The sequence below is a fragment of the Cavia porcellus genome, unplaced genomic scaffold, assembly GCF_034190915.1.
Source record: "Cavia porcellus strain 051 isolate PalLab524CR breed Dunkin Hartley unplaced genomic scaffold, mCavPor4.1 scaffold_26, whole genome shotgun sequence".
In the NCBI taxonomy this organism is placed as follows: Eukaryota; Metazoa; Chordata; class Mammalia; order Rodentia; family Caviidae; genus Cavia; species Cavia porcellus.
In genome coordinates this window covers 22,473,432-22,493,799 of record NW_026947509.1, presented here as the reverse complement: position 1 = coordinate 22,493,799, position 20,368 = coordinate 22,473,432, and the positions used below count along the sequence as shown (strand labels likewise).

Genomic DNA, 20,368 nt, shown 5'->3' with positions numbered 1-20,368 from the left:
TGCCTGTAATTCCAGTACTCGAGAAACTAAGGCACGAGGATTGCCACGAGTTCAAGGTCAGCCTGGGCTCCAGAGTGAGCTCAAGGCCAGCCTAAACTGCATAATGAGACCCTATCTCAAAAGAAAGAAAGAGAGAGAGAAAGAAAAAAAGAAAGAGAGAGAGGAAGAAAGAAAGAAAGAAAGAAAGAAAGAAAAAAAAGTAAGTCAGGTGTGAGAGCATATACCTGTAATCCCACTACTCTGGAGGCTGAGGCAGGAGGACTGCCACAAGTCTGAGGCCATCCTGGGTTATGCAGTGAGTTCAAAGCCAGACTCAACTACATAGTAAAGCCTCTCTAAAAAAAAAAAAAAAAAAAAAAAAAAAAAAGGTCTATCAGATAAATGTTAAATAAGCCCTCTTTCTCCGAGTATCAACTTCAATATTCTTTACATGGTAGCATAAGAAAAGCTGTAAATTACAATAAACAGAACCCATATCACACTTCTAGGCCATCCTGAAACTGTGAAGCCTACAAGTTCCTCTGGGCAGTGCCAATTATTCTATAGGCTCTGCATTTCCCAAGTGGATATACAGGCTGCTTCCTCCCTGAAATTCCAGTTGCTTTTCAGATTAAAGCCTATGCTGGAAAAAACTCTGCCTCATCTCTTTCATGCGGCATTCATTGAGAAAGACAAAGGAGCTTAGTACACCTTTCGGCTATTCCAGGCTCTCTCCTCCCTCTGCCTAAAATCTGAAGCTATGTATCAGTTTTAATATACTTCTCCCCTCTCCCCATCCCACCTACAGTGCCATGCAACATGCACGCGTGCACACACACACACACATACACACACACAGCCTGCAAACATAATTAAGCTGCACCCGCTGATATTTTTAAACTACAGTGACCACCACCGAAGCCGTGGCTTTTAAAATCTGCAGTTCTGTTGTTCACTACCTCCGGCCTGCTCTGCCATGAACTGTTTCTCCTCTGTGATGCCACCCTGTCTTGGAGCCAGCTGATTAAGGACAAAAACCCCTACAAACAAACTGGTCTCACTATGTTGTCCAGGCTGGGACTCTGACTTGATCTTGCTTTGAAAGATTCTTTGTCCCCATCCAGAAGATGAGTTGTAGAGAGAGCTGTGAGAGCAGAGATTGTCCAAGGAAGGACCCTATCTCCAGAAATATACCCTAACCCTAAAGGAGGAAATAGGACCCATTTCAGGAAGACTAACAAAGATACACAAATATAAGTGCAAAACACTAAATATAAAACATACCTCAGTAAGCTCTAGTGGTAATGAAATGCCTGCCCACACCCAAGCAGAAGCAAACATCTCACAGAACCCAGAGTCCTCCTCCTGCAAGCCATAAGGACTTTTTCAGAGCTACCTCACAGAACCAGTCCAGGCATAGCAATCATCCAGACCACAGACTACCAATTCTGCCAGCTATGCAAACCCCTCAGCTATGCAGACGCCCAGCCCTTGTCTCTGTTCCTTTTTTTGTAAAATCCCAAAGCTTCTGTCAGTCCCTTAAAGACAGATCTTGAACTGATCATGTCCTTCCCAGCATGGTCATATTGACTAAAGCTCCTTTCCTGCCCTCCACAATTGCCTGTCTCATTGATTGATTTTTTAGGATAGGTGGCCAAGCTAGGTCTTTTGAGACTTCCCAATCCCTGAGCCTCCAGCAACAAGTTCAAATATAATTAATGCCAGCCTTCTAGGCAGTAATCCTCCCCAGCACCGCAGCCCCACAGAGGAAGAGAACTTAACCTCACACATCTTCCAGGGATGCTGTCTGCTTTGAAAAATAGAACACCCAAAGACAGAAACTTAAGAATGGACAATAAAGACCTCTAATTACATTACACAACCAAGTCTAGAAATAGGTGGTTATAAGAGTGGTACAACAAGGGGCTGGGGATTTAGCTCAGCGGCATAAGCGCCTGCCTTACAAGCAGGCAGTCGTGAGTTCAATCCCTGGTACCGATAAAAAGGAAAAAGACAAAGAAAAAAAAAAGAGTGGTACAGCAACTCAATGATATCACCAAGCAATCAGGTTTATTTTGCTTTCATTTAACCATCTTCAACATGTTAGCTTTTCATTTTAGCACATTAGACCTTATGGCGAACATGGTAGCCTTATGGTCACACACTTTACACACACAACCCCACTCAAACAAGGGAAATGGGGAAGGTGGCACTTTGGATTTTGTTACTGGCATTTTGTTTTGCTTTTGTTTGTTTCTTTTGTTTTCAGTTTGTTGTTGTTGTTGTTTTTGGTTTGGTTTGGTTTGGAGGCAGGATTTCTGTGTGGCCTTGAACTGTGTAGCCCAGCTGGTCATACTTGAGCCAATCCTCCCACCTCTGCCTCCTCAATGCTAGGATAACAGGTGTGTACCTTCATACCTAATATAGGAGAGGAAAATATTTACTCCAAGCTATCTTCCCTCCATTTCTGTCAGACTACAGACTACCCTCAACTTTCATTGAGTCTACAACTTCAATGTCATACAGTAATAGCAACTGAACATCACCAGGTGTGACGTCTACACCAACCAGGCATGGTAGCACATGCTTATAATCCCAGCACTCCGGGAGTTTGAGGAAGGAGAACTACTGCAAGTTCGAGGCCAGCCTGAGCTCGGCAATGAGTTCAAGGCCGGCCTGAACTGCATTGCAAAACCCTGTCTCAAAATGAAAAGAAAAATCCACGCCAAGCACAGCCAGTCATCTAAAGGCCGTTTTTATTTGGTTTTTGGAGAGGGTTTTTTTGGAGCCAGGAATCAAACTCTGGACCTTGTGGTTGCCAGGAAAGCGCTGTGCCGCTGAGTCATATCCCCTGCCCTCTGCAGGCTTTTTTTTGACAAAAATTAGAGGACAACTTGGGAAACCCCAGGATTACCCCATCACCAACAACGGCGACTAAAGTGGCTCTTGACTTCAGCCTTCCAATCTCTGCAAGGCACGGGTTTTACGCGATTGCTAATGCGGCTCCGAGGGTTCGTACCCACTTCAAATATGGCCACCCACCTACCTTCTGTACTACCTGGAGGGCGAGGACAACTACGATTTCCACGCCCATTTCCAAGAGGGCCGCCTTCTGCGGCGTCGCGTTCTAACTGCGCAAGCGCAAAGGCAAATCCGCTTCCGGTCAAAATGGCGGCATCCTTGATGTGCGGACGCCAGCAGCTTCTGCGCTTGCTACGACCCCAGCGTCAGGTAAAGTTGCGGGAGGCTGAGCACCAGGATGCTACCCTGTCCCAGCAAGCAGAGCTGAGGATATGAACAGATGCTGACCCGGTGGCCGGGACCAGCGTGTCATGACCTAGCATCGCTTGAGGACATGGGAGGGTTATGGCTCCGGTTAGCGGTTTCCCGCGGCTGCCTTCGCCCCTGTCAGCGCCCTTCGGCGGGGTCCTCTGTATCCCAGCCCGAGTCTGCGGCAACTCAGATGCAGACCACCTGAGCGCCGCCCTACACGCACCTGTTGCTGCCTTCCGGCCAGCAGTCAGCGCGCGCAGAGCTACAGCCCCGGCCTCAGCCTGTTTGGAGGGCGGAAGCATAAAGAAGGCCCTGAGGCTCCCACACTCTCAGTAAAAGGCTCCGTTATCGTTTTCCCTGGGCAGTTCCACAGCGTCGCGGAGCCCTCGCAGTGGCCCTGGAAAGCACAGGTCACCGGGTTCCGGATCCCAGCCGGTCGGAGCTGCGGGCGACCGCAATGCGTCCTCCTCGCTGTGTCCGGCCCCCGCTGCCTCAGTACCTCTGCCGTCTCCTTTGCGGAAGCCCAGGTACGACGCCTCACTGTTCGTTTACAAGAAGTGAAAACACGTAGCAGAGTTCTTTTCCACATTACAGTTTCGCAAAAATATGAACATCCTGCTTGGAGTTTTCAACTCAATTAGGAAATAAGTGAAAGTACAAAAAAAAGTGTTACATGCTAGGCATTGTGTGTCTGTGTCAGATGTGGCAAGCCAATGAAGATGTGTGTGAGATGTGATTCCAGGTTGTGTGCTATAGAAACTGTAAATTCCACGTCAAATACGTGATTTTGTGAATACTGTCTCTTGGGAGATCAAATAAGTTTACTGGTCACAAAAACTGAGTTGAGGACTGGGGATGTAACTCGTTGGTAGAGCAATTTCCTAGCCTGCTGGAAACACTGGGTTCAATCGCCAGCTCTGGAGACAAATCTTTTTTAAAGATTTAACGAGAAATTGTTAAGCATGACTAGTTTCAATATACAGAAAAAAAAATGGTGATATCGATGTTCACATGACTAAACTTTGGGCACTAATTCAAGTAACTTCCCAGCATAAAGGGAAGTCGTAATCTCAATGTAAGTAATTTCTCCTTCTGTAAAAATAATGTGACTTTTTAAAGCATGAACTCTAGGAGCATTGTAGGCCAAGTGGGAAAACGAGAAGTAGAGTTGACAAAATGGAAACCAGCAATAGTTACTGTGTAGGTGTGTCTAGCCTGCTGGCCCCCCAGAATCTGGCAGCATAGCTTGCCTGAGTTATACTGAGTAAAGAAGAATTGTCTTGGGCCACATATAAAATACATAGTTAACATATATGTTACAAAACATACATATATATGTGTGTGTGGGTATATATATATATATATGTATGTATATAAACATATATGTTTTATTAAGACACAGGCATGTTCAACTTGCAGACTGCAGGTTGGACATGGCTGTTAGAAGGACCTCCTTTCTGCAAGTCCCACATGACTAAATGCCACACATGGCCTCCTTTTACACAGGTCCAGGCCCCTCCTGTTGTTCCTGCAACTCCCTCACCCGCCGTGGTACCTGAGGTGGCTCCTGGAGAAGCTACAGATGTAGTCCAAGCTGCTGTAGAACCAAGCTTCACAGAACTGGGGCTTGGGTCATACACTCCAGTAGGACTGATCCAGAACTTTTTGGAATTTATGCATATTGATCTGGGCCTACCTTGGTGGGGGGCCATCGCTGGATGTAAGGGAGAATATATCCTGGACAAGGGTAGAGGAAAGGGGGTGTTTGAGGGGGACCCTTAAAGATGACAGTTCTGTGAATAGAAATTTAAGGGTCAGAAAAGAAGATTATTCAAATGAAGCTCAAGGTACTTAGATGTACTATAGTTATAGGTTCTAAAGAGCATTACAAAACCACTTGATCATCTGGGGCTCAAAAAGTATAAATACTTTGGGCTGGGAATTTAGCTCAGTGGCACAAGTGCCTGCCTAGCAAGCGCAAGGTCAGGAGTTCAATCCCCAGTACCAAAAAAAAAAAGTTATAAACACTTGAATGTAGGCAGGGAAATGGAGTAAGGGCATCTTATTAACATGAACAAAGCTACCTTTGTGTCGTAGAGTAGAAAGTCAGATCAGGCACTTAAACCCCCAAATAAGAAGCCACTCAGTACTGCTTTTGTGAAGGTCAAAATGGTGATTTGCAATCCTGTTTCTCCTTATACCTTGCCACATCAATTGTCTCCTCTTTCCTGCACCTTCAATGTCTTCCTCCTTACTGCCCTACATATGATCACCCTCAACCATGACCCATGGGTCAATCGTGGCAGATTTTCTTCCTTTCATATTTGTCCCTCTTTGTTTCCTTTTATCTCTTATAATTAAGAAGATCTGCATCCAGTGGCTCCCCATCTTCCTCCTTACTCTTTAACCTTCAGCAGTCTGGGCTTTACTAAAATCATCCCACTCTAACTGCCAATGCCTCCATTACTACATGTGCTTTTCATATCATACTTGACCTTTCTACTTTAACTGTTTTAAAACTTGAAATATTATTCTTACCTTTTATGAAAATCTTTTCCTGGTTTTGACTTTCTGACCATGCCATCTTCACTACCCAGTACCCTTAACTGCCTCTTCAGTGCTGATATTCTGAGTTTCACCCTTAGCTCTCTGGTCTCTTCTCAACCCAAACATTCATATGTCTCTAGATGCCATAAACTAAGTATCTGTTAGAAGCCAGTCATGGTTCTAATTCCAGCAGTCTGAGGCTGAAGCAGGAGAATTGCAAACTCAAACGCAGCCTGGGCAACTTAAAATCTTTGATCTTGTCTCAAATTTGAAAAAAAGTTGGAGGCTGGGGATTTAACTTAGTGGCGTAAGCACCTGCTTGGCAAGCACGAAGTCATGAGTTCAATCCCTGGTACCAAAAAAAAAGAGTTGGGGGTATAACTCAATGTGAAGGTATGGGTTAAATCCCCAGTAAAAACAGTTGTGGAAATGACCGGTTAGACAAAGTATAAAGAAAAGATTAACAGAGCTAAAGCAGTAAGCCACCAAATTACTTTCTACTTCAGGGATTTAGAACAGTTGCTTTCAAACCTCATTCCCCAGAGCTGCAGAGTTTTAGAAAGGTCCCTCAAAGCTAGATACGTGCTCCAGCATAAAAAGCGCAGCTTTCCTTCACTCAGGGCAGCTTGATTTATTTGTGTATAGTGTCTATATACAAATAAAAGCTTAAGGGGAAAAGTTTCACTAGTCATGGAAAAGTTTAGGGGCAATTGAGGTAAAGAAGCTCCTGTTGCCTTTTTGTTCAAGCAGACAAACGAGATTCCTGGGCATCTGCTTAGAGAGGTTACTGCTGAACTTTTGTGATGCCGGAGCAGACACTAAGTCAATACTCTGTCCTAATTTTTGGGCTCCTTGGGCATTAGCCACAGGGTGAAAAAGTCTAGAATACAGAAAGACTTAAGTGAGGAGCTAAAGACCTTAGTTGCAGAACTCCTAGTTGCAGAACTGCTTTCAGTTTATGCCAATCCTATTTTGTATTTTCCAGGTACAGTCCTTGCCCGCTGCCTGATTTTTCCTGTTATTGTAAAGGGCCAGCGAGAGGCAGCCAAGATCCACAACCATTCACCAGAGATCCAGAGGTTTTCTGCTCGAATCCGAGAGGCCAAGTTGGCAGGAGACAGTGCTGAGTGTAAGTCATCAGCAGGCTGACCATGGTGGGGACCACATGTGTACTTGTGGCATTCCACTGGGAGAAAGGGACAGCCTAAACTATGAATTGCTGCAGTTGAGCAAGTTCTAAAGAGTATGTGTTTGTTGGGCCTAACGCCTCTGAAGGTTGGCCAAAGTCAGTTTGAAATTTCATGTCCTAGGTGATGAAGGGATTCACACTCACTGACATAACTGTTCATCTAGCCATTAATTTCTTCTCAACCCAGTTTCCAGGGTCTCCAGAGAAATGGCATTGTACCAGAAAAAGCATGATATTAAATTATTAAGACCTCTCATTCTACCGCTAACTCAGGTAAGCAAAACCATTTCCCTTCTTATCTCATCCTGAACCCATTAAATGACCTCCTGTATGTTTCTCATGCCAGAAGAGCAGGTGGTGGTGACAGCCCTGGGCCCCCAGTGATGGGTTAGTGAAGGTGTCCTCTCTGTTGAAGTGTGCTGACACTGTTTATCTCTGTTTGTCCTGTGTAATAGGCCCCTATCTTCATCTCCTTCTTCATTGCCTTGAGAGAAATGGCCAACCTTCCTGTGCCCAGCATGCAGACGGGTGGCCTTTGGTGGTTCCAGGACCTCACAGTTTGCGATCCCCTGTATATATTACCGCTAGCAGTTACTGCTACAATGTGGTGTGTCCTCGAGGTAAGCCCAGGTTGACCAGGTACCAGGCCTCCAGAGTGAATAGGAGTAGGACAGAGTGATTGTGCAGAACGGTCACTCTCTACCCCCTGGAGAAACAGTAGATGGAAGAGAGACGAGAACAGACTCACTAAAGTCACATGCATTTACTGTAGCTTTTCCCTGCTGGCAGCTAGGTGCTGAGACGGGGGTGCAGAGCTCTGACCTTCAGTGGATGAGAAACATCATCAGGGTGATGCCCCTGGTGGTCTTGCCCATAACCATCCATTTCCCCACGGTAGGTAATGAGTTTGGAGCCAGCTCCACAGCCTCCACCTCACCTCGCCACCCCCTAGTGGCCTGGCCATTGATGCAGCTCCTTAGCACCCTCTCTCTGTTGTCCCCCAGGCAGTGTTTGTGTACTGGCTCTCCTCCAATATGTTTTCCCTGGTCCAAGTGTCCTGCCTGCGGATTTCAGCTGTACGCACTGTCCTCAAAATCCCTCCGCGTGTTGTCCATGACCCTGACAAATTACCTCCACGGGAAGGCCTCATCGCAGGCTTCAAAAAAGGTAAAGGTACATACAAGCAGGCGACAGTGGTCTGAAAGTGGAGATGGGACTGACTGCTCCTCTTCACACAGGCTGGAAGAATGCTGAGATCGCACATCAGCTCCGTGAGCGTGAGCGACGCCTGCACAATCACTTGGACCTCGCGGCCAGGGGTAAATCAGCACTGCAGTTCGATTCTGTCTTCCATGTCTTCTTTTCCTCTGTTCACTGCGATTTCTCTTTTTCTCATCCAGGTCCCTTACGACAGACCTTTACCCACAACCCTCTGCTGCAGCATGGAAAGGATCCCAACACTCCCAGCAGTGGCGGCAGCAGCGAAAAACCAAAGTCGAAGCCCTGGCACGACACCCTTGGCTGACTTGTGTTCCCGCTCCTCCTGGCAGGAACTGTCTCTTCAGTTCATCCTCACACAGACTTAACGCCATCTCCTTGGGGTATAGAGAAGTTCACTTTAAAAACTGATTGCACTACAGACTCACTCCCACGTGTAAGAGCACTGGGGGTCCAAGTGACCTTTCCATCCACAGGGTCAGTAAACCTCTGTGCCACGGGCTGCTTCCTGGTACTTATTAAAAAGAAACAGGTTGTGCTCGCTTCGGCAGCACATATACTAAAATTGGAACGATACAGAGAAGATTAGCATGGCCCCTGCGCAAGGATGACACGCAAATTCGTGAAGCGTTCCATATTTTAAAAAAAATAAAAAAAATAAAATAAAATAAAATAAAAAAAAAAAAAAGAGGTTGTGTTTCTCAAAACAGGGAATAGGTTGGGTCATGATTGCTTTTGCTGGCCTACTCTTGGGAAGTGTTAATATTTTAACCTGGCCATTAAGAGCTTAAACCTTGCTCTTACATGTGTTGTTCATCCACATTTGCAAACTATTTCTTGACCCAAGAATTCCTATACACTTTCTATACTGCAAGTATAGGTGCTGAAGGTTAGTGACAATTAGGAAAAATGAAAAGTAGTGTTCATTTTATGCACATACATTTCACAACAGTGTGGAGTTTTTTTGTCTTTGTGTAGAGATGAATTTTATGAACTTTTACCAGCTGGCTTGAGAGGGAAGAAATAATGAGATACATTGTTTTTAGTCTGTCTATCTTTAGAGTAATTGAGGTGTTTCATAGACACTAATAAGATAAAGCCACTGAGACTTTTAGAATATAACCCTTTTATTGTCCGCGTCACAGGTCCGTGTCTCTAAATGAGACACATATGGAGCACAGCCCAAGAAAGAGTAGATAGGCAAACCCAGAGGTGCCATGCTCCCCAGTACAGTCTGCTTTATTGTCCCTTTACAGAATCAGGAACGATATGTAGCAAAACAAATAAATTACTTTGCATCTCTAAAAAGCAAGTTTAGAGGTAAAACTGCCTAGACCAGGCTTCTGGGCAAGCACCTCCGGAGAAGGGAGTGTTCCTGTTCAGCTTCTTCAGCTCTAACCAGTAGCAGACCAGCCTTTGTTCTCCACGACCTAGGACCCAGGTGGTATTTAGTTAGACTTGGGATCTTCCTGCTTGGACATCCCTTCTCCATCTTCAAAGTCCATTTCTGCAGCCACTGACATACACAGGACTTGGATGTACCATGTGGCAGATGCTGCAAAGAAAAGTGTGAGTTAAAATAGAGAAGGCCAACTGGGCTGAGTTCCAGGGGCATTGAAGGGAATGAATTAGTTAAGCTAAGGGGTTAAAATGGGAAAGGTCCATGGCAGAAGTGACTAGGAGCCTAGAAAAAACAACCCCTTCAAAGTCACTGAGCCAACTTGAGGATCCAAAGCTTACCCACAATCCTTCGAAGGCAGTGCGGTCGTTTTTCTTCTGGCACCTTGATGATGAGAAAGTAGAAGGGCAAGCCGGAGAGGGCAATGCCAATGCCAATGAGGGAGCTGATGGTGTCACTGTAAAGTGGAACAGCCACCAGGAAGATGGTACAGAGGCAGAAGACCACAGGGAAGAAAAGGCTGAGCTGAGGGCACAGGAGACAACCAGGAGTTAGCTTGGTTTTCTTGGCAGCTGGAATCACCCCACCTTAGCAGTGTGTGGAATGCTAACCAAGCATGCCCAAACCCCAGGTTCAATCCCCAGCACCACAAAAATAAGACCAAAGCACTCGGCCTGCCTTTGTTCCCATCATTTCAACAAAACCACCAAGTCCAAGGCAAAGGCTTTTGAATAAATGGTCCTGTAAGACTCCCCTGTAAGCTGGGCAAAGGGGCACAAACCTGTCATCTCAGTACTCTGGTGGAACTGAGAGGCAGGAGGATCACAAGCTTGACCCAGCCTGGGCAACTTAGGAAAACCCTGTCTCAAAACTTAGTATATAAAGAGCTGTATGTGCAGATCAATGTAAAGGCCCTGTAACCAAGCTATAGCCAGATGGAGCAAAAGGAGACAGAAGTTACCTTGAGAGGACGAGATCGCTCAGGTTCCTTCCAGCGCAGATAGAGCTGACCCGCAATGGAAAGCCCCACAAAGAACCAGTAGCTGAAGCTGTAGTAGTTAATCAGCTGGAAGACGTCCTCCACACACAGGTAGATCAGTGCCATGATGCCCTACAGGCACAAGCCCAAGTCAGTGCCCTTTGGGGTCCCTGTCACTCCCTTTGCTCCCCACAAACCAGTCCCTGCCGAGTCTTCAGAGTCTTCTCATCTGTCCTCTTGTGTTCTCACCCTTCAGCACCCTTAGTTTCAGCCCTTCATTCCCTCTCTAGTACAAGTCAGTAATTCATTGACTGGATTTCCAGCTCATTCTTCAGTTCTTTGCCAAGTGGCATGAACATCTGAATGATGGGTCCTGGAACATGACTTGTGGGGACCGTGTTAGGTCCCAGGCCCCTTCCTCTCTGGTGCTCCCTTTCCCAGCTGCCAAGAAGTGAAATTTCCCTTCAGCACATTTTTCCTGCCTTAGGGCCAGCTAACCATGGACTGCAACCTTGGAAACTATGAACCAATATGTTAGCAATGTAATACCCAAAATAATCCCTTGAAAGTGCCTTCCTTTACATTATGATTCCAACTTTTTATTTCTAATTCGTATCTCCAGTTCCACTGCTTTGCTACAGAACTTCAGGACTCTGATGCTCTTCTTCCCTAAACTTCATCTGCACTATTTTAACCCTGATCTTCAAAAGCTACTGCAACTGTGCTTCCTCCTCCAAAGAGTTGGGGGGAGGGGGGGTGGTTTTTGTTTTTCCTTAATTAAACACTTCTGTGGAAATAATTACTTCTTCCCTTAGAAAAAAATGCAGGGCAAGCAATGTCAAAAAAAGGCTGCCTGCCTCACTGTCACGACTCTTCATCACTGCTATATATTCCACATGCTTGATGCCGTATCTTAGACCCGATGCAGTTCCCACTGCTCAGAGAAATCAGCCTCCTAGAAACCACTGCAGCAGCTGACACAGTGCCTGGCCCATGGCGGGGATTGCATCAGTACTTTCTCTACCACAATCCCCTTTAGGCTTTCAGAAAGATAGGAACAGTCACATCTACCAAAGCCTCCCCCACAATATATGGGTTTCAGTCTTATCCTTGAGACACTCACATTGAAGAGCAGGGAAGGCACAGGTGTGAACCGCTCCACGTGAATCATGCAGATGGCATCAGGAAGGTGGCCTTCTCTTGAGCCCACAAAGAAAAGCCTGTTTAGGAAGATAGGAAAGGCTAAGGAAATTGTGGGCATGGGATCAGACTGGCTTACCTGCCACACAGCTTCCCTGTTTGCCATCCCTTTGAAAGATGTGAACACTATAGAAGGGATTTCAGTATTGAGAGGAAAAACTGGAGGCTACCACTGGGAATAAGAAAGGTTGGAGAGGGGCTGGGGATTTAGCTCAGCAGCATAAGCACCTGCCTTGCAAGCAGGCAGTCGTGAGTTCGATCCCCGGTACCGATAAAAAAAAGACAAAAAAAGAAAGGTTGGAGCAGACAGATGATTCTAAAGTCCAGGTCCTGTAAGTTGTACTACCTCCTGCAGTGGCTCTTTGGAATACACAACCCCACCGGCAGAAGATGCCCCTCTTACCTAGAAGCAGCCACAATGGAGGCATTGAGGCCACCAAAGCAAGATAATGCAACTGCCAGGGGAATTGTCCAGTTGAATATTCCAAAAATCTGGTCTGCAAAGGTCTAAGGGAAAGGAATAGAAAACAATTATTTGAAGAATCTAGCCAGGTGTGGTAGCAAATGCCTGTAATCCCAGCATTCAGGATGCTGAGGCAGGAGAACTGTTGCAAGTTTGAGACCAGCCTGGGATACAAAGTGAGCTCAAGGCCAGGCTAAACTGCAGTGGAATCCTCTCTCAAAAAGAAAAAAAAAAGCCTAAAGTATGAAAGACATCAGGAGGCTTGCCCCTAGATTCCTCCTTTCAGAAGTTGAAACTTCCACAATGGGCTAACAGAACTTTTGCAAACCTAGTATCCTAACTGGCCTTCTTTTGTCAAAGGCTATAAAGAACAGATATTTCCAGAAGCCCACCATGCGCCATTGACCTCCTGTAAGTAAAAGTCCTTTACCACAGCAACAGCATCACTGCTCAAGATGTCCTTCAAGTCTAGCACAGTGTAGTAGGCCACATTGGTCAAGATGTAGATGATGGTGACGATGGGCATGGAAATTCCAATGGAGAGGGGCAGGTTCCTATAGCCAAACACAATAAAAGGACACATCAGTCACACAGCTGTATCCTTCTGTTAATCCTTAGTCTTTCCAGGATGGAGACTCCGCTAAATTTCCTCAGTGCCTTTGTCCTTGAGGTTGTCTAGAGCACTGGCTGAAGCTTTGAACTCTTCAAAGCTGAATAAAGAAAATGGGGCAAGGAAAATCACATTAGAAGAAAAGGCTACGCAAAAAAAGAAAAAGGGGTAGAGGGGTGAGGGATTTACCAAGAATGATGTCAGCATGATAGCTCAGGAAGATAGCAATGATTTTGTTTTTATATCCAAAGACCTAGATTCCTTCTCTAATAAGATTATAAACATTGGAAGTTTTGTTTTAAGGTTAAGAAATACAGCTGAGCATGGTGCTTCTCTTCTGTAATCCCAGCACTCAGGAGGCTGAGGCAAGAGGATTGCCTAGAATTTGATGCAAGCCTGAACAAGATAGCAAGAAAAAAAAAAAAAGAAGAAGAAGAAGAAGAAGGAAAAAATGATTGAGAAACATAAACTAAGCATGGTGGCACTTACCTGTAATCCCAGACTCAGGAGCCTGAATCAGGGAGGCACCATGGCACCATGAGTTTGAAGCCAGCCTAGGCTACACAGCAAGACCTTGTCTCAAAAAAAGGGATTTAAAAAGGCCAGCCATGGATCTCTTAAGGTACCCCTGGCCCAAAAGAGTTGTGATAATTACAAATATCTTGGGACAGTGGACGGCCAAAAAGAGGGGCAAATCCTCACGTCATTCAGCTTCTGTCCAGTAGGTGGAAGCACCAAGCAGCCCTTGATTCCTGCTGCTATCTGCTCCACAGGCTGCGACTGGCTGTGCACCAGGAGAGCTTTGTCCTAATGCAGGAAGCAGTTCACTGCTGAGAGGGCTATTATTCTTTTCCAACTCTACAGGCATTCCACTCCCTGGCAATCTTAGTTTCCAGATTCATAGTATTTTGGAGCCAAGAAAGGTCCTAGAGATTCCATAATTTAACCTCTTCAGTAATGAAGCAGGCAAAAAGGTCAGGCAACACCCTCAAGGTCATTGGACAAATCACTGGGAAGACCGGCTCAGGACCTCTGTCACCCCGGCCAGAGTTCTCTTCACCTTGCAAGCCCACAAAGCACTCTGTAGTAATGTTCAGGTGACTGAAACAATACCACATTGTCTGTAGACATTAGGGAATCAAAAGGAACCAAAGGAAAACAGGAATGGAAGACAGTGACCTAAAATTCTCTACACAGGAATAAAGGTGGGTGAGATTACCAAGATTTTTAAAAAAGGGTATTTTTTGGGTTTTTTGTTTGTTTGTTTTTGAGAAAGGGGTCTCACTGTCAAGGTTGAGGCTGGTCATAAAACTCCAGGGCTTAAGCAATCCTCCCATCTCAGTCTCCTCAGTAGCAGGGCTATAGACATGTGCCTCCAAAATAAGTGCAAGGAGCATTTATTTTAAATGCACACACGAGCACATTGTGCAACTCGCAGGGATGAATTTACAAAGAGTTCTCAAGAAACTTCACATCTTAGCTCTATTACTGGCTCATGGACCAGTTAAATCTCAGGACCTCAGGCCTCTCACACATTACAATAGGGCTCATGAAATTGGCCCCATGGCGGTTGTGTTATGTTGCCTGGCACAAAGTAAGAGTTCATTAAATGATGGCTGTCGCTGCTGTGAAAAATCAGTGGTGAGACACCTACCTCTCAGGATTCTTGATCTCTTCAGTGACATAGTTGAGGGTATCCCAGCCTGAGTAGGAGAAGAGAGCGGAGTACAGTGCCAGGGCAATGTCCCCTACTGCAAACGATGAACCCTCAAAGGAATTCTCCAAGTTAGCCGAGGCTCCTGGAACCCAAGCACAGTGAAAGGCAGCAGGGTTAGTAGTTCCTTCCCCTGACTTCCAGCTGACCCAGGAAAGGAGTACAGTGCTAGGTACAGAAGCAGCAGCAGATGAACGGTTTATAGCACCTGAGATTGTTGTAAGGACAGGGAGCAGAAGAGGCATCTACAGAGGGCCAGCAGATAGAGAATGGGACGAATGGGAATCTTGACAGAAAGCACCCAAGCAGCTCTAGGATAGAAAACCACCACAGAGCAAAAGGGCCGGAGAACAGGAACTGCACCCTGCTCTTCTCAGAGTGCCCGAGGCCTTTCTAGCTCCAGGTAGGGCTGGCACAGGTAGAAGCAGGACAGGACTCAGGATGCCTGGGTCTACAGAGCAGTTAGGTTTCATACTGGGAAACCAGAGAGGAAAGGGATGAGGAGTTCATCCCTGACCCTTGACCACTCCCAGAGGCAGAGCAGTCAGCATCAACTATAAAAGCCAACTCCCAGAGCACGGCTGTCGGCTCTTTTGCCAAAATCAGCCTCCTCCAGAGACAAGCTAAAGACAGCTTTTCGGTCAGTTGGCCTGTGTACAAATTTCACCTCCTCTCTTAACCACTAGCCATTTGGGCAAGATACTGAATTCTACAGCCTGTTTCCTCCTCGGTAATAAAAAGGGAATTTTAACAGTTCCTATTAAATCAGGTTATTGGAAAGCCTCAATGAAATAATGCACGAAGTGTACTTGGAGGAGTGTGGCTCACAGAAAATGCTTAACAAGTGTTAGTTGCTATTATTTCTTACCCTGGCCAAGTCTAACAATGCCTGCAATGATGACCGCAATCAGCGCCAATACTTTAGCATAGGTGAAAATATCTTGTACCAGGGTTCCCCACTTGACATAGGCACAATTAATGAAGGTTAAGAGACCTGAAAGAAAAATAATACTGATTGGTGACTGACCCTTCCCACCCAGAAGGCCTTAGGCTCCCAAGCAATATTTCTATCACCAGTCACCAAGATGTACCCTTGGGCCAAAAGAGCTCATGTCTTGAGTTCTGGTCTGCTCTGTATAAGAAACCTCTGCCCCAGAATGTCCTTGCCATGATCATTCAAAGGCATCTGCAGAGCACTTGGGTAGGACACACCACCACATGCCTGTGCCCCTGCCCTAGCACCTTATACAGGAGACAACGTGATCATAGCTTTGCTTACCCAGGACAGTGCACCAAATTCCTAACCACAGCAGTGGGAGCCATTGGTAGCTGTGTGAGGTCAGTGATGTTTTGGCTCTTGGCTTTTAGGACAGTCTCTCATCATACACTCCCACCCCTATCCTCCTCACAACAGCTCCAGCACCCACTCCTCTGACTTCAGTATTCCTGCTAACCTTCCAGAATCCTGCTGGGACTTAGCCAATGTTTGGGCAGCAGGTCAGGATGTGTGGCCAAGCATTAGGATGGAGGCCAGACTTCCTGCCCACTGCCTGCCAGCTCAGCTGCTTGTTTTTGTGATTTAAAAGACTCTTGCAGCTAAAACCAAGTCCAATAGAATGGGGATCGGGCATTTCTTCATGCCTGGACAACGCAGAAGAGCTATTCACATTTCTCAAGACCTTCTTCATTGTGCTAGAGGCAAGCCCTTTACCCAAGTGAGCATCAGTAAAGTTTAGAGACCATCCTTAAAAAACCAGAGTTCTGGGCCAGGGACTTAGTACAGTGGCATAAGCGCCTGCCTGCCAAATGTGAGATTGTGAGTTCAATCCCCGACACACACACAAAAAAAAAAAGAGTTCCTAATGGGGATCTCCACAAGGCCTGAATTTCTTTGCCAAAGTATTGTACCTGTATGATTACATACATCTTTATTTAAACAAAACAAAACAGTCCACAACTTTCGTAAGAATCTCAGAAGGGACTAAGGGTGTAGCTCAGTGGCTGAACACATGCTTAGCATGCCCAAGGTTCTCAGCACCAAAAAATCATCATCATCATCACAATTTAGAGTATCTATTAACTGCCTCCCAAAAAAGTTGCAATTCATTACTTTAAAAGAAATTCAAGAAGGAAAGTCTGCACATGCTGTGAGGTTGACCAGTAATACCAAGATGTAGCAGAGAAGACAGAAACAATGGGGGTGCAGGTACCCTTTGTTGGCCCCTCAGCTGGATACTCTGCTGGCCTTCAGGCATGCAGACAGGCACAAGCAACACCTTGCCTTGGAGCAAACACCTTCCCCTTGGCGATCTACCTCCTCCCAAGCCCAGCATATGGAACACCATGGTACTGCTTACTTTCTTGGTTTCTTGGGGGTTGGTTGGTTTGCTTACTTGTTTGTGAGGGTGGCACTCACTATATATTTCAGATTGGATTTGATCTTACTATGTAGTCCAGGTTGGCCTCAAACTTTTGGTGATCCTCGGATGCCAGGATTACAATGTGCCATCACACCCAGCTCAGGAATGCTTACTTTAAAGACCTTCTCCCAAGGGCCCCAAGGGCCAGAGCAGCCTCACTCTGCCTTACTGTGGAGAAAGGGTACGTTTATCTGCTTCAGGCCACCAGTGCTGTCACACACCACTCCCTGCCTGAGGTCTCCTCACAGTGCAAGGCCTTGGTTTCCCCACTCTTCCTGTTTTGTTGCTTCCTGGCCTCATCCTTTCTGGGCCAGAGAGGACTTCATTCTGAGAAGCTGGAAAGACTGCCCTCTCTCCCTCCCTCCCTCCACCATCCCCCCCACCCTCATCCTACTCCCTACCAGACTTTTTTCTGTTCTTCCAGAAAAAGGACATTCCTATCCCATTCAAAGGCTTGCCCTTCTGACTAATAAACAAGACAATAAACAACATAGGGCTGAGCAAAATGCACACTCCAGACCTTCCCAGTGCTAAGTTAATAATTAAAGACACAGTGGACAGTCTCCCCAGGCATCCTGCAAAATGAGCAAAGTGCCTGTATCTTGCCCTCTACAAATCTGTCAAATCTGTTGATCTTCCTCCAACAGTCATCTATTCCTTTCTTCCCACTACACTTCTGCCTTCTCCCCTTCCTGTAACCCAGCCCCTCACTATCAGGCTCCAATCCCACCTCATACCTCAACACAGAGCAGATGTCCCACCAGAAACATCAGGTACAAGTGTGCTGCCATATGCGCCTGGGGGAACAGGATGCACTAGTGCAAATTCCCCATTGACCTTCAAGGTAACCCCTGCTCACACCACCAAATTAAATAGACACAGGGGCCTAGTTCTAATGCATAAAGTCTGCAGCTGTGCACCTCAAGGTCTCCTCTCAGGTCCCACAGGTGTGGGCAGGGAGGACAGGACAGCCAACCTACTCGCCACCTCTACTGGAGCACTCTCAGCAATGAGGACGCAAGATTTTGAACCTACTGTTTCTCACTGCCACACCCACACATTTGACCCCTCTTTGTATCCCACTACCCTCTTCCCCTAACTCCTGAGCTAATTTCTCAGTCACAGACCCGCCATCTTGCTCTGATCTGCTCTTTATTGATACTGAGGATTCAGTGGGAAGGAAGGGGTCCTATGAAAACCACACAGACGTAGAGGGAATGGCTCAGAGCCGGCCAGCACTGACCCAGAGCCCAGCTCCCTCCAGGGCCTGTGGGATCAGGAAATGGGCATGGCAGATGGCTGCCCCAGCAAATACAGCTGCCTGGTGGCCCTAGAGCGCCAAGTGCACTGCTCTTCAAGTACAGCTCAACCCCCTGCCTCAAAGTCAAGGCCAAGAGGGGACCATGGGCTCAGAAAACAGAGGTATCTGCAGGTTAACCTCAGAGACAAATATGCCTGACTCCTCCACCTCTAGAGGCAAGTCAGTCCCCGTCCAGTCCTGGACCAAGTCCACACAAAGATGGCCTAAAATGACCTTCAGCCCTTGATCCAGGAGCAAGTCCATTCCTGATTTAACCCCAGGGGAAGGAAGAATCTGCTGCAAAGACTTTATTCCCATAGCATCTAAAGAGATGCTCTGTTCTCTTCATATCAAACTCTGCCTACATGCGGTCTCGAGGAATAAGAGGCTAGCCTTAGCACTAGGGCCCAAGGTCAGCTCTAGAATAAAACCCAGAATTCAACATGCCAGGTGCGTTTTGGGTTTTTTTTTTTTTTGAGAGAGAGAGAGAGAGAGTCTTCCTACGTAGCCCAGGCTGGCTTCAAGCTCACTGTGATCCTCCTGCCTCGGCCTCCCAAGTGCTGGGATTATAGGCATGTACCATTGGCAGGTTGATTCAGAAAAGAACAATGCTTTCAGGTCCAGTCTAGATCACTGTCCAGGATTAGTTTAGATACTCAACTAAACAGTCCCTGAAAAAGAATATTATATCTACAAGCTAATCCCACCTATTCAAGAGGTTGAATCAGAAAGGCAGCAAATGGGACTAGGGATTTAGCTCAGCAGCATAAACACCTGCCTTGCAAGCAGGCAGTCGTGAGTTCGATCCCTGGTACCGACAAAAAGGAAAAAGACAAAAAAAAAAAAAAGGAAAGAAAGGTAGCAAGTTTGAGCACAGCCTGGACTACTTAGCAATTCAGAAACATCCTGGGCTAGGCATGGTGGAACACACCTATAATCCCTATAATCCCAGCACTCAAGAGGCTCAGGGCAAGATGGAGGCCAGGCTGGGCTATGTAGCGAGTTCAAAGCTAGCCTGAACTAAATACCAAGACCTTGTCTCAAAAAAACCGAGAGCCATGGCTCGAGCAAGCCCCAGGGAGAGAACCAGCCAGCTTCTCCTGAGATCCCTCCATGTGAGAACTCAGGGCACTGGGAAAGAAAGCAACCCACTTGCCTCCCTGATAAGCAACCATGGTTTGAGCAAGCAGTGTGTGCCCTAGGGAGAGAGCCAGCCAGCATCTCCCGAGATCCCACTATGTTGGAACTTAGGGCGCCGGGAAAGAAAACAACCCACTCACCTCCCTGGTAGGCAGCCATGAGCCTACCTATGTGCAGGCTGAAACTCAAACTCCCATCCTTCTCCCCCACCCCCGCCCCTGGTAGCAAATAGGAGCCAGAGATATGAGCATCTCTTGGGAGGCTGACCATATGCAACATAGCAAATATGGGGGATTCCCTTCTACCATCTCTTTGAAGGCAAATATTGTTATCACTGTTTTGCTTTGTTCTGATTAACTGTATTTCTATTCAATATTCTGTTTTGATAAGTTCTATAATGTACTATATTTGGTTTGATTTTTGCTGTACCTGATTGAAAGGACAACTATTGTGAAGATAACAAGATACACTATAGTACCTATTACTGTTATCCCAATAACCTGCTGTGAAGTTCTGTACCAATTTCACTGCATTGTCTCATTTGGCTTTGTTCTATCTTATTCTATTGTATTTTCCTACCTTCAAAATATTTTTTTTTTAAATGGAGAAAAAAAAAAACAAGAGAGAAATAGAACAGCTTGCCTTGTAAGCACACAGTCCTGAGTTCAATCCCTGGTAACAAACAAACAAAAAAAAGAAAGAGAGAGAGAAATAGAGAAAAAGGAAGAGAGGAAGAGAGAAAAAGAGAAAGAGAGAAAAGGGAGCTGGGAACAGAATGGGGCAGGGTGGTACCTGTCACAAAATAAAAAAATTTTTAAATGTTAAAGGACTGGGGACGTAGCACAAAGGCCTTGTGTTCAATCCCCACTATTGCAAAAGAAAAATTCCCATCCGCCTTAAGTCTGCTCCCGTAGAGGCTAAACACTCAACTTTTTCT

The 20,368-nt window shown here is 46.1% G+C and overlaps 2 protein-coding genes and 1 non-coding gene across 10 annotated transcripts in view; 2 read left to right on the top strand and 1 right to left on the bottom strand.

Annotated features, from left to right (window-relative positions):
* Window positions 1-3,054: 3,054 nt before the first annotated feature.
* Window positions 3,055-8,894, top strand: Oxa1l (OXA1L mitochondrial inner membrane protein). The gene is made up of 10 exons (XM_003474307.5): window positions 3,055-3,210; window positions 3,618-3,779; window positions 4,759-4,972; window positions 6,785-6,928; window positions 7,176-7,261; window positions 7,444-7,608; window positions 7,778-7,882; window positions 7,993-8,155; window positions 8,227-8,307; window positions 8,389-8,894. The coding sequence occupies exons 1-10, from the start codon at window positions 3,148-3,150 to the stop codon at window positions 8,511-8,513; spliced, it is 1,308 nt and encodes a 435-aa protein (XP_003474355.2). The 5' UTR covers window positions 3,055-3,147; the 3' UTR covers window positions 8,514-8,894.
* LOC111758183 (U6 spliceosomal RNA) lies at window positions 8,742-8,848 on the top strand. Its single transcript, XR_002792407.1, has one exon. It is a non-coding gene; the product is annotated as a U6 spliceosomal RNA (small nuclear RNA).
* Window positions 8,895-9,315: 421 nt separating the features above from the next.
* Window positions 9,316-20,368, bottom strand: part of Slc7a7 (solute carrier family 7 member 7) — a 45,892-nt gene continuing 34,839 nt past the window's right edge. For all 8 annotated transcript variants that reach the window (XM_063236907.1, XM_063236908.1, XM_013157727.3 and 5 more), the window contains 8 exons: window positions 15,440-15,565; window positions 14,512-14,656; window positions 12,678-12,801; window positions 12,188-12,291; window positions 11,708-11,804; window positions 10,567-10,716; window positions 9,947-10,130; window positions 9,316-9,761 (listed from right to left, as the gene is read on the bottom strand). In XM_063236907.1, coding sequence (XP_063092977.1) covers window positions 9,655-9,761; window positions 9,947-10,130; window positions 10,567-10,716; window positions 11,708-11,804; window positions 12,188-12,291; window positions 12,678-12,801; window positions 14,512-14,656; window positions 15,440-15,565 — 1,037 coding nt within the window. In that variant the 3' untranslated portion in view covers window positions 9,316-9,654. The remainder of the gene's footprint in view (window positions 9,762-9,946; window positions 10,131-10,566; window positions 10,717-11,707; window positions 11,805-12,187; window positions 12,292-12,677; window positions 12,802-14,511; window positions 14,657-15,439; window positions 15,566-20,368) is intronic.

What these genes read in the sequence shown, in the direction of transcription:
- Oxa1l (XM_003474307.5), top strand. Translation starts at nt 3,148, where the DNA reads ATGGCGGCATCCTTGATGTGCGGACGCCAGCAGCTTCTGCGCTTGCTA. An exon ending in GTGGGGGGCCATCGCTGGAT is followed by an intron (nt 4,973 to 6,784) that starts GTAAGGGAGAAT and finishes TGTATTTTCCAG; the next exon opens with GTACAGTCCTTGCCCGCTGC. An exon ending in CATCGCAGGCTTCAAAAAAG is followed by an intron (nt 8,156 to 8,226) that starts GTAAAGGTACAT and finishes CTCTTCACACAG; the next exon opens with GCTGGAAGAATGCTGAGATC.